The sequence below is a fragment of the Apodemus sylvaticus genome, chromosome 1, assembly GCF_947179515.1.
Source record: "Apodemus sylvaticus chromosome 1, mApoSyl1.1, whole genome shotgun sequence".
Taxonomy (NCBI): domain Eukaryota; kingdom Metazoa; phylum Chordata; class Mammalia; order Rodentia; family Muridae; genus Apodemus; species Apodemus sylvaticus.
In genome coordinates, this window is record NC_067472.1 from 155,058,340 (window position 1) to 155,071,463 (window position 13,124).

Below are 13,124 nucleotides of genomic sequence, written 5' to 3' on the forward strand. Positions count from 1 at the left end.
TATTGTAAAGGGTATTATTTCCCTAATTTCTTTCTTGGCCCATTTATCATTTGTATAAAGGAAGGCTACTGATTTATTTGAGTTAATTTTATATCCAGCCATTTTGTGGAAGTTGTTTATCAGCTGTAGGAGTTTTCTGATAGAATGCTTAGGGGTGCTTATGTGTACTATCAGATCAGCCACAAATAGTAATACCTTGACTTCTTCCTTTCCAATTTGTATCCCTTTGACCTCCTTTTGTTGTGTAATTTCTCTAGCTAGAACTTCGAATACTATATTAAATAAATTGGGAGAGAGAGAGGGCAAGCAGAAGGATGGAAAAAGGGAAGGTGGATTCTGCTATGGGTAGAAAAGAATTCCAGAGAGCCAAGAGAATGAATAGAAATACATAGCAGTAGGTGGTGGCAATGGTGGGGGGGGGGATTGAAAAGTTCCAGATGCCAGGAATTCCAGAGGCTTCCAGGATACAATGGGGATGACATTATCTGAAATACCAACAGTGGGGAGATAGAACCTGAAGAGACTACTACCTCTAGTAGATAGGCATGACCCTCACTTGAGGGTTGGGGCCACCCACCCATCTCAAAAATTTTAACTTAGAATTGTTCCTACCTAAATAAAACACAGGGACAAAAAACTGGAGCCCAGACTGAAGGAAAGGCCATCTAGAGACTTTCCTACACTGGGATCCATCCCATCAGCAGACAACAAACCCTGACACTATTGCTGATGGCAAGAAGTGGTTGCAGACAGGAGAATGGTATGACTGTCCTCTGAGAGGCTCTGCCAGCATCTAAGACAGATACAGTTACTCACAACCAACATTGGGCTCACCCAGGGGACCCCAGTGGAAGAGTTTTGGGAAGAATTGAAAGAGTTGAAGGGGATTGCAGCTCCATAGAAAGATCAACAATATCAACTGACCAGACCCCACAGAGCTCCCAGGGACTAAACCACCACCAAAATATATACATAGGAGGGTTTACGGCTCCTGCTACTTATGTAGCAGAAGACTACTTTATTTGGCATCAATGGGAGGGGAGGTGCTTGTTATCCCAGAGAAGGATGATGCTAGATGGATGAGGCAGAAGTGGGTGGGTAGGTGGGGGAGCACCCTCTTCAAGCCAAAGGGGATAGGGGTGGAGGGTTTGTGGAAGAGAGATCAGGAAGAGGGACAACATTTGAAATACAAATAAACAAAATAATTAATAAAAAAGTTAAAATTCAAAAAGACAAAGTATTTACAACATGCCCAAAAATTTGTTTAGAAGCTCTAATAACATTTTAGGTCTTGATCAAAAGTATCACAAAACTCTAAATATGCTTAATTTATAATTATTCCTGAAATTTCATTATAAAAGTTCATAGAGCAGGACTGACATCTACTAACCATATGGGCTTGCTCATTTTTTCAGTATATTTTGCAGGCATGAGACGCCATGCAGCCTGGAACCTACTGAGGACTGGGTGCCACTGTGAGATAATCATCCTTGCACAGTCACTGTCCTTACGGGTCTATCTCTTCTTCTGATGCTTTTGTGCTTTCTTAGGAAGCACAACAATGCAGGTTCCCAGATTTGAGTTCAAAGTGTTGCTTATAAACTCTGAGTAATATGTTCATAAGTACTTTGATAAAAATTAGAATTCAGAATGAGAACAGATCAGAGCTAATAGACCTAGGATTTCGCAAGAAGTCAGTTGTTTAACTCAGTGCTTAATGAAGTCTACCTTCTATTTTCTTTTTCCTGATGGACTTTGCTTGAAGGCCTCACTGTTTGGAGTTTGGTTAATTTGTCAGAACCCCAAACACATGGTAGGATACAAATACATTTACTCAAAAGACAGATGTGTCTCAAAGCTTTCTAATGATAAAATAAGGAACTGAAGGAGAATCACAAGGAAGAGGGGCAGTGGCGAGAGAATTGCTCACTGGAGAGTTTGAATGGACAGTGATAGTGCAAAACAGAACAAGGAAAATATATCAAATGGAGGCTAGAATCTGAATGAAAGCTTGGTGGTACCATAAAGAATGAATGGTAGGAGAAAAGAAAGACAATTCAATGCAGTCCGTAAGAGAAAAATTTAGAAGAGTTTAAACTGAAGAGCTCATGAGTCAGGGACTGAGGCCATGGAAAAAGTATCAGTGGCTTGAGAAGTATGGTAGCATCACACTAACACAGGCAGGGCTCAGGAGCAGGTGGTTCGTTTCTTTCTTGTCTCCCATGACTTCTTGGTATTGAATTAAGACAAACCAGTGTCCTGGATTAGGATGTGGAGGCTTCCAACCCCAGTATCAGTTCTTAAAAGTCTGCATGGTAGCCCACTTCATCCAGAACACTCAGCCTTTGGTACAAGACTGCAAAGGAGTCAGATACATGTGCCACATCATGGTCAAATAGATTGTTGCTTCTCCCAAACCCACACTTTGTATAGCTCTTTCGTAAAATGAATTACATGTTTTTATAAGAACTCACTTAACACACACACACAAAACTGTAAAATGATGACCTGGAGTTTAGAAAGATTAATGGTGGAAAAGGTCAAAGATAGACCAAGGTTGGTATGCAGGAAGAACCATTATGGTAGCTGTGTTTTTAATTTCCCTATATCAATACCACTTCAATTTTCTAATTTATTTCTTTGCAGGGCTAGGGATTGTCCCGGCAGACTCATGAGCATACTTGGTACTCTGCTACCAATGAATATCACGAACTTCCAATTTTCCTATACTTTAACATAAGCTAATACATTGCAATAGTATGGGCTTCCAGGGACATTAGTGGCATAAAATTGATACAAAAATGTTACTGTGGTGGGGAGTTAGTACTATGTAGACCTGGCTTCCTTTTCAAAACACATCAAAACACTGTTCAGAACATTGATTATGCTAGGATTTGAAGTGTTTTTAGCACTAATGAACCTGATTATCATTCTATAATTCTACAGCAATTCTAGAACATGGCCACCTTATTACAAGCGGCACAATCCTTAATTCCCAATCAAGGACAGGAAGGATTTATGTGATTTTTATTTGATGCATGATATTTTAATCCTTGATTATAGTATGTCACTGGGTTTTGAGTTATCATTTCTATGTAAAATATTTATTTAACCATCTCTTCTGCCAATTCATTTTAATATACACCTGCCAGCCAGGTGTGTTCTGTAGATTCCACAGCCCTGCATGACTCAAGCTACCTTTCAAGTAGACAGATATTTTTGTTCCTTCCTAATCCTTGGTAGACAGACTGTGTTTAGGTAATGAAGTTTTTCAATCCAGATTACCAATTAGAACTGCATTAATTCACAACACAAGGAGATAATAAAATTTAACATTTCATTTAGCTTTAAAATGCCTTTAAGATGACAAAGGCCATGGTATTTCTTTCTTCATGGGTAGGTACTCTTTAATGTACAAGTTCTTTGGAAGCAAAAGGTTTTATAACTTATATTAAGGCCCATGAGCATTTGGTGAATGTAGAACTCAAGTCAAGCTACAAGAAAGACATTTTAATGGCCTCATGGGTCAACGTACAGCTAGAAGACTTCCCTCTGTTCATGCAGCAAGCATACTTAGGAAGTGCAGCCTGACTTCCATCTCTGAACAAATCAAAACACAGGTGCTTAAAAGAGCAGAGCCAGTGCATCGCAGGCTATGTGATGCCCAGTCCATACCCATTCTTGGCATCTGAGATAGTATTGTTAAGCGAGTCTTAGGTTAACAGGTTTTGATCACAAAGGCAACTTTGTTGACAAATACAGACATGGGCAGGATCTCTCTGCTGTGGAAATACTACCAGCATACTTTGAGCAGACCTTGTGCACATGAGGCTTGGGATAAAGGTCTGATGACATCTCATTTTTATACATAAGAAATGAACCATTTTCTTCAATGCATCAGAGCAGTTTTCTTGATTGTACACACATCATTGATGCTAAGCCTCAGATCCTGATTTTTCTCATGCAGTTCAGCAATACTGCATGCAGACAAAACTGTCTTAAAAATTCAAGCTTCTGTCTACACTAACATTGGCTGGTAGAAGCCAGGATGGAGAGAAGAGATACAGGTAAAAAAAAAAAAAATTGAGCCATTGTACAGGTACTCAATGACTAATGCTCTAATCTCAGGCAGGAAGTAGGCTTGAGGGGAGAGCTGAGTATGCTGTGAATAGGACCAGTACCTCCTGGGGATATGCATTCTTGCTGTCAAGGGAAGTATAGGCTGTGGGTAGAAATGGAAGGGGATTGCAATAACATAACCCAGCCAGGATAGCTGTGGCAGTAGGAATTGGAAGGAGTGTCTCCTAGAAAAAAGCAGCATGAAGGTGAAATAAACCAGACCTCGTTAGCAGAAGAGACAACAGTCACCCACAGGTGCTAGGCAGATGACAAAGGGCCAGTTTCCTTAATGCCATCGCACACTGAGACTGATTTATAGCTGTTGGTTTTTGTTTAAATGTACAGACAGTTCTGCTTTCCTCTAGCATTTTCAACACCATGCACATGGCTATTCTTTACAGTTTGGAAAACACTTCTATTTATCATCTGAATTATCATGCAGAGCATGCACCAAGAATGAAAAGCAACTGAGATATCACCACAGACATCAAATACATGCGACAGAAATGTAATCAAATCTCAGCAGGCACAGACAGAGAGCAGAAGATATCTTCTCTGTCTCTGGGTAGTTAGATCAGAATGGTGGTGAAGTTCAGGCCATGGCAACCTTAACCAGACAGCATTCAGAGAAGACTATGTGGGGTGGGGAGAACAGCATGAGCTCTGTTGTCCTGGATCAGCAACGCTAAACTGAACCCGGGAAGTGAAAAAGTTGGCAGCATTTAGGAGAATATCTACCATCCCTTCCCTTTTCTATCTATCTCCATAGCCATAGAGCCTCTTTTCTAACCAAGGATGCAATATTACATATGATATTAAATAGGGACCAGCTACTTTCTCATTCACTGTCTTATCTTCAACAGCATATGGTGGGGCGTGTCTCATTATCAGGTGGTTCAATCTCCTTATCACAGGGAGCAATGCTTTTTTTACACACACACAGAAGCAGTTCATGTGATGGTCAGTTTCTGACAATGCATGGAAGCCAGACAACATACACTTCACTATGAGACCATACTGTCAGTGCATCGAGCATCTTAAAGGAACTAAAAGAGGACACGGGATCACCTGTGGCGAAGACAACATTCCTGGAGACCAGACGGTGCTCCACAATGGAGAACTGTGGGAGCTCGATCCTTTCCACACCAGTGACAGCCTTGTCCCCGCCACGCCAGTAAAATTCGATGTCATCCGTGGTGTATCCATCTACCAGGAGAGATAAGCAGGAATATGGTGGATAGGAGGCACTATGACCAAATAGAAATGTATAGCCCAAGAAATTATTTCTGTTAAAGGGAAGTAATGGCTCTATTAGATTTAAAGAATTATTTAATGTGCACATGTATAAGGGATGTGAATAAATTAGCTTTCAGGTGTTTCTGTGTTACCTCAATAGTCTGATTCGTACCAGGATGGTTCTGAAAGGCAGAGAATGGGAATTGTAGGAGATGAGAGCTTGGACCAGAATTCTGAGTGACATTACAAATACCTGGATATCATCTAGTTGAGGATTTCCATACATCATTACAGCAAGGAGTATGATGCTAGGGAAAATCAGGTATGGAGATTCAGGAATAGCTACAGAGACTAAGGGTCAATCAGAGTCTAGTGGCAGAGTTCTTTTAAGGTGCCTGCCCATTTTAGAAATGCTCTTTGCTGGGAGACTCCTGGCCCATGTACATTGGCATAGGTGTCCTCCTCACAAAGACAGTGATAACAATAAGAATTGTATCTCTAACCCAGTTCTGGGGACAGTTCTCATATTCACCTGAAAGATGGGCAGAGAATCAGTGAGAAACAAAGCAGTCTTATCTTAGCACCCAGGAATCACCCAGAAGATCATAGCAATCATGTATTTGTTTCCAGCTCTCTTTGAATTTTTTATTTTTCTTTGTTTCTTTTCTTCTTCTCTTCTTTAATCTCCTCTTCCTTCTTCCTTTCTTTCTTCCCCATCCTCCCCTATCTCCCTTTCAACCTTCTCTCAACCCCCACTACTTTCCTGTTCCTTCCCTTGTTCCTCGTCTTGTTTCTCCCTTGAGTCAGAGTTTATGACCCAACACTAGATGACCTATACCATCTGCTAAGTGCTGGAATCACAGACCATCACATTCAATTTGATTTGTCAATTAGATCATTAAATCACAAATCTGATTTAAAAATATATCATTGCAATACAATAAAATTTTGTATTTGAATGCATACAAAACAAATGTATTCAATACTTTCATAGGCCAGGATCTCAGCTTCGGTAGTACTCCTCAGGTCCCTAGAACAATCTGCTGTCCTGTGGATAGACCACTGTGTGGCATCTACCATTTAGCACCTTTTTGTCTTCCTGACCTGACAATTCCTTCTCTAATAAAATACTCACTCGATTATATATAAAGTCACTTCTTTATATAAAGCAAATTGCTTTCTATTCAATGAAAAAAACAAATCCAAACTTCTCATAAAAGCCTCAGAAATTTTCAAGACCAACCCCAATGCGATGTTCCTCCCTCTCCCATTACCTGACCTATTATTGCTCAGAGCAGCTCCTGTGTGCAGACCAGCTGTGTTCCCTGCAGGAGCCTTTCTCAGGTGTTCAAATAACCCATTCTTCTCCAGGTCGCAAAATTTACTGCAAGCTTCCCTTAGAAGCCGTCCACAAGATCCCATCTCCTGAACAGTCCCACAGTCTCCCACAATTCTTTGTATTTCAAAACACTTATTGCTCTTTCTGCCTGTTTCCCATCCTCTGGATCATATACTCCAGGTTGGAAAGCATTTTGTCTCTGTGCTCTGTATGTCCCTAGACTTAGAACAGTCCATGTCCAGGATCGGAGTGCAGTTCTATGGGAGAGTGCTCGTTTCACATGCGTGAAGCCCTGGGTTTAATCCCAGAAACAGGAAACAAAATCAGAGCTAAACATCAATGCTGCCATATAGTTAAACCCTGCAAAGCATGTGAGGGGTAAATTAAAGGATTAACAAATTTATACTCAGCTGGAAAACAAAAGATACCACTTTCCCACTCCACTCCTAGGGTATAGAAGCCAGCAGAAAGGAATTCACTGCTTGTCCTCAGACACTTTCAGCCTGGAATTCTGCAGGACAAGTCATCCCTTACCCAAGAAACCTCTTTTGCCCAACACCTGCTGAAGTCAGGTCACACCACAATAAGGGTAACAACAAAAGATGTATGCAGGCAGTTGGAGATGAAGCTGCTTCCTAAATTAAAGCTTGCCTTTACATCCTAAAATGGCCATAGTCCGTAGTCTCAGCAGAGTCATTGCCTCTAGCCAAAGAGAACACATTGGACTTTCTAGCATAATCCTAGGAACTGTAGGGATCACCATCTTTCTTCTGAGCCTTTGAAGCTCCATGGCCAGTGTCCTCAAAAGCTCTAATTTTGCATCATTGGATGTGACTCTACATTCCTGGTCTCTGAATTCACAGATGTCAGGAAGCATGGGCACTGATCAGTATAGCAGGGAAGGGCACAGTGTGACCAGCTGTGGTCCCCACTCTGTACTCCCTCATGGTGCTTAAGCTCCAAAAATACTTCTAGTGACACCACAAAAGCAAATTCACTTAACCACCCAAATCTCAGTAGAACACCAGTTAAGATTAATAATAAACTAGGCTGTGACAGACTCAGTGCAAACACTTGTTGAGACTAGTAATAAGACAGTGTGTCAGGTCAGCATCAAGAGGCAGCGCTCTTTGGGTAGCAGGAGGCACATCTTGTTAGATGTTAGCCAAGCAGCTTCAATTCTCCTGTAGAGGTACACAGCACTGAATTATCAATAAGGCATCTGAACACTCCTTAAATTGAAGAAAATTGCCAAGATGCAGAAATGGCCACCTTGTAAGGCTATGATTCTGATGGGAAATGAGTTTCACTCCAACTGCCCAGGGTCTCAGCAATCCAGCCACTCAAGCATGATGAAGCAGATTGTAAGAAAATTGCATCTCAGTGTTTACTCCGTTCTTGCTGAATGGTTTGAGATGGGGGACATTTGTTTTCTCTTGTTTCAGCACAGAAAACAGACTATGTAATCAGGTTAGAATAAAGTACTCGTTTATACTGAGTTATACACACACACACACACACACACACACACACACACACACACACGCACGCGCGCATACTCTTGTCTTCCAATCTTTTTGCTTCTCCCTTGCTTTCACTTTCTCTTTTTGTATCTCTGTATTATAAGATATTTTTGGTATACATACTAACTTACAATGACAACAAAAAGAACTTAAAATTCAAAAGACAAAAAGAGGAAGGCAGACTCGAATACACACAGCTTTCAATTTCCAAGGTGCAGTTTTGCTCATCCAGAGGGTATCTTCTGAGGTCCATCATGCACGCTGCTGTTGTGGTGATCCTGAAACACATAGAAGGGGTGGTATTAGAGATGTGCTAAGGAACATAGGAGGGAAACTGTTTCTAGACAGACATAAGTCACATACACATAAGCCTTCCTTCCCAAAGTCCACCTAACCAAAGCCTCCCTCAGAGAGGGAGAATTTTGAATGAGTAAGAAATTCCTTGAATGATTTGAATATACTATAGATCAGTTTTATCAAGAAAACAAAATCATGCTTAATTTTATTTCCTTTACCTGTTCTAAATTGACAAGTACAATGTAAACATGTTAATGGTGTGTGGAGTAGGATTTAGAAGTATTCATGCATCATAGAATGAAAGGGGTACGCTCCATCTATAATCCAAAACTAGATACATTTTTCTAAATCAATTATTTAGCCTAATGTTCCATCCTATTCATTAGAACTGAGTCTATAATTGGTATTATTACTTTCTACTAACTGTTTTCTAATTCATCTCTCCCAAACCACCTGAAGTCATATGCTCATGTATGCACATATACATTGGTAAGGGCATTGTGTTTAGCAGCTTCCCACACATTGTCACACTACATAGAGTTGGAATGACAATTGTGGAAGCCGGCAGGGAAGCCTGAATAAAGCCCAGAGTAGTTCCGTCCTGCCAACAACTGTTTCTAACATGTAGTACTTATCCAGATCTTACCATTTTGCTATACTAATGATCCATCTTATATAATTAACTTTATAAATAATGTAAAATATTGTCAGGAGCTATCAGGGAGAAGCTAAAAATTAGCACGTGATCTTCCTGAGATAGGACTGCATTGGATTAAAAATCGTTGACGGATTTGCTACAGCAGGCAAGGCCTATAAGAATTTCATTTTAGGAGAGACTCTTGCTATTAATATGCTTTTCCTATTATTATTATTAGAACAACCACTAGGTATTATTCCACCCTCTTGAGCAGATCTCTGCAGAACAATGAAGATGTACTGCCTTGTAGTGATGCTATATAAACAAACAGATGATTCCTTAATTCTTACTGATTATCCCATAAGAATAATTTTCTGATAGTCAAAACTGCATTGAGGCCGGGAGGTGGTGGCACACGCCTTTAATCCCAGCTCTGGGGAGGCAGAGGCAGGCAGATTTCTGAGTTCGAGTCCAGCCTGGTCTACAGAGCAAGTTCCAGAACAGCCAGGGCTACACAAAGAAACCCTGTCTCTCAAACAAACAAACAAACAAACAAACAAACAAACAAAAAACTGCATTGAGAATGCAGCCAGTCATCAACTGTCATGAGTTAATTGCTTCTAAGATAGCAAGGATGTATCTGCTACTCAGGGCATATTCTAAGATGTTGTAAGACCATTAACCAAGGTCATAAAAGAGGAACTAAATATTTACTATAGGTGCAAGGACAGAAGATAAAATATTGACTGGGTTTATCTATACAAACTTCACTAATATGTTACTCACAATAGTTATGGTATTCAGCTCTCCATGATCCTGTACAGCTGGCGACTAATGATGAATGTTTAGCCAGATAATTACTTCAAATTGATAATTACTCCTAAACATTCTGTTGCTAACTTCTTGTTCAATTTATGAGTAAACTTATAGTGAAATTTTTACAATGTAAGCATGTATTTCAAAAGGTGTGTAGTGCTGATAACAAAGAAAGGAGACAGAACTGAGGAGAACTTTTTAGATAGAACTGAACACAAAAAGAACTTAGAAGTAAAGGCATTGGAAGTAAGAACATTGCTACATCAGAGCAGGAGGAGAGAGCAAGATTAGAAAAAGAATGCAGAGTGGGATAATTTAGAAACTATAAAGCAAATGAAAAAATTAAGAGAGCAATATGCAAAAGTATAGTGGGAAAGAGAAAAAAAGAAGCTGTAGAGAGAGCAAAAGAAACAGGCAAACCTCTAACCATAGGGTAGAGCAGGTCTTTTCTTAATAGCAAGCCAGGCTTAGTCATCTTGGAGAGAACAAAGCTTTCTTCTAACAGACTTAGTTTTAATTCATTTAGCAAAAATAGAGTAGAAGCTTTTCCTTTCTCAGTAAATAAAGATTGGAGCTTATTTTTGATCCAAAATGCGGAAGGTTTTTCTGCACTAGTGTTTGGTCTTTTGCTCCATATACATATGTACATATGGATGTGTGTGTGTGTGTGTGTGTGTGTGTGTGTGTGTGTGTGTGTACACGTATGTAATTATGAGATAGTATGAAATTTGGGCCCAAATGATTTTTGTGGAGATTTAGGAATATGTATGTAGGAATCTGAATATGAATTTATGTGAGCTAATCCATATTTTCCTTCTGTGACTGTGGCTCTCTTCTCCAGGTTCAGTGAAAGTTTACTACTCCAAACTTCCCCCTAGCTTGACAAGTGAGAGGCATCTGGGCAAGAGAAAAGGCTCTAGCAATTAATCAATTACTTAGTCCCCTGATGTTTTAAGATGAGGTGTTAATGCCAGAGACTGCTGTTGGCCAGCTTTCTCACATACAGTCAAAATGAAAGAACTCTGGTCCTGTTTTCTCTCCTCAACTTGCCTCACATCAATGAACCCATTGTATTAAGCACCTTTACAAAAGGGCATTTCCATCTGACTATTGACTGGCCGGCTCTCTATCTACTTTGGTTTGAGTCTATGAAGTCAGAGCTAGTCCTGCCCGGCCTACAGCAGTAATCTGTTAGTACCAGAATGATATTTCCCACAGCAAGTGAGCCACAAAACCTCGCAGAATAAATGAGTTAGTTAAAGGAGACAACTAGGTTGGAATTATCAAACAGACCTTCTTGGTTTCAAGGTGGTCTAGGAACTCAGGTGCTTAGACTGAATACCTAAGCCAAATACTACAGAGAATACATTCTTCTTCAGTATGTACTTTCAAGAGAGCAGCTGAGGTTATAGGACATGGGTCAGTAATTTATCTAACTTTTTGTTGTATTTTATACATTATATATGAAAATACATTTACAGGAATGTCCAAAGTCTTTTGCAGTGGAGACTCCTTGAGGTTGTTACTTCAAAAAGCATCAGAGCTAATTAATATCCACGTATCAGAGATTGCATTCCATGTGTATTCTTTTGTGATTGGGTTACCTCACTTGGAATGAGCTCTGAACACCCAAGGCACAAATTGCATAACAAATGACTCCCATGAAGAAGTGTGGAGAGGGTCCTGATCCTGGAAAGGACTGATCTAGCATTGGAGGGGAATATAAGGACAGAGAAAAAGGAGGGAGGTGATTGGAGAAGGGATGGAGAGAAGAAGGTTTATGGGACATATGGGGAGGGGGGATCCGGGAAAGGGGAAATCATTTGGAAGGTAAACAAAGAATATAGAAAATAAAAATATTAAAAAAAAAAAAGCATCAGAGCATGCTGAGTGTCTTGTAGCCTTTCCCTCACTTTTCCTAGATGAGTTGCACTACAGAGACATTTTTGTCTCTCTTAACTATGAATGAAACCCATAACCTGAAACAGCTTGGTAATCACAGGAGGAACTGGTCTCTAATGGTTTTTCTTCTGCAGTGAGAAAGCTATTCCAGGCAAGTCCACAGGTCCAGGACACAGGGACAGGATTGAGGTGCCACTTGCATTTCTCAAAAGACTATCTCAGTGGGCTAACTGATGAAAACTCGCACTCAGCCTATGGGTTAGCTAGCCAAGGCCAGCAGACATGCTTGTCCATCCCTCAGACAAATGAGCAATACACACATATTATGTGCTTTAAGGATTTCCAGTTGCTTGTTTTACTGCAGTAATGTAGCAGTTGGTGACTGCTTTTTAGTAGAGTATTTTTCCTACAACAGAGGTATCTGACTCTACATAGAAGCATCAAGGATAGCGCCTTTATGTCTTGTGTCATTTCTGGCAGGTGAGATAGGCTAACTTTTCTCCAATCCATTTGTAAATGATCTGAGAGGAGAGCTCCACGCAAATCAAACCATCATTGTGCTGAAAAACAAAATAGAGAGCATAGTGTCCTAAACTCCCTGCCAGGAAAGTAGGTACCCAGGACCTAAGACCAAGAAATTCATAAGAAAAACACCCTAAGCTCAGTACTTTGGTAAAAAAGGGAAACACATTAGGAAAAAGTCAGAAAATTACTTGGAGTCCCACCTACTTTCTTGATCTGATTGGAATGTGTGGGGGTGAGTCTCTCTAAAAGCACACTAATGCTACCATGTTGCTTAGCTATGATTTTTAGGGGCTGCTTTTCTGTGCTGTGTACTTGGATGCACAGAAGTTCCTTGAACATTGCAGTTAGCCAATTTCTGTTTTGCTTTGGATTTTGGTTGTTGTTGCTGTTGTTGTTTTGTTGTTTTGTGGTTTTGTTTGTTTGTTTACCTCTTGGTTGTGTTTCTAGTGCCATGATCAAAATTCATTGCCATGCCCAATCTCATGCAGCCATTCCTATTTTGTTCTAAGACTTGTATAATTTTAACTCTTAAGATTTGGATCCATTCAGTTGTCTTTTGTAGTTTTAGAGTCACTCCTTTACATACGACTTCTAGTATTTCACAGCATTATTTATTAAGAAGACCCACGACTATCTCATGAATACTATTGGCATCCTTGTCAGAATTCACAGAGTTGGAGAGATGGCTCAGCAGTTAAAAACACTTGTTCTTGCAGCAGACCTAGTGCTC

At 40.1% G+C, this 13,124-nt stretch overlaps 1 protein-coding gene across 2 annotated transcripts in view; it reads right to left on the reverse strand.

Annotated features, from left to right (window-relative positions):
• Gabrb3 (gamma-aminobutyric acid type A receptor subunit beta3) overlaps positions 1–13,124 on the reverse strand; it is a 236,140-nt gene that overhangs the window by 26,111 nt on the left and 196,905 nt on the right. For both annotated transcript variants that reach the window (XM_052178514.1, XM_052178509.1), the window contains exons 5-6: positions 8,413–8,495; positions 5,188–5,325 (exon numbers count right to left, since the gene is read on the reverse strand). In XM_052178514.1, coding sequence (XP_052034474.1) covers positions 5,188–5,325; positions 8,413–8,495 — 221 coding nt within the window. The remainder of the gene's footprint in view (positions 1–5,187; positions 5,326–8,412; positions 8,496–13,124) is intronic.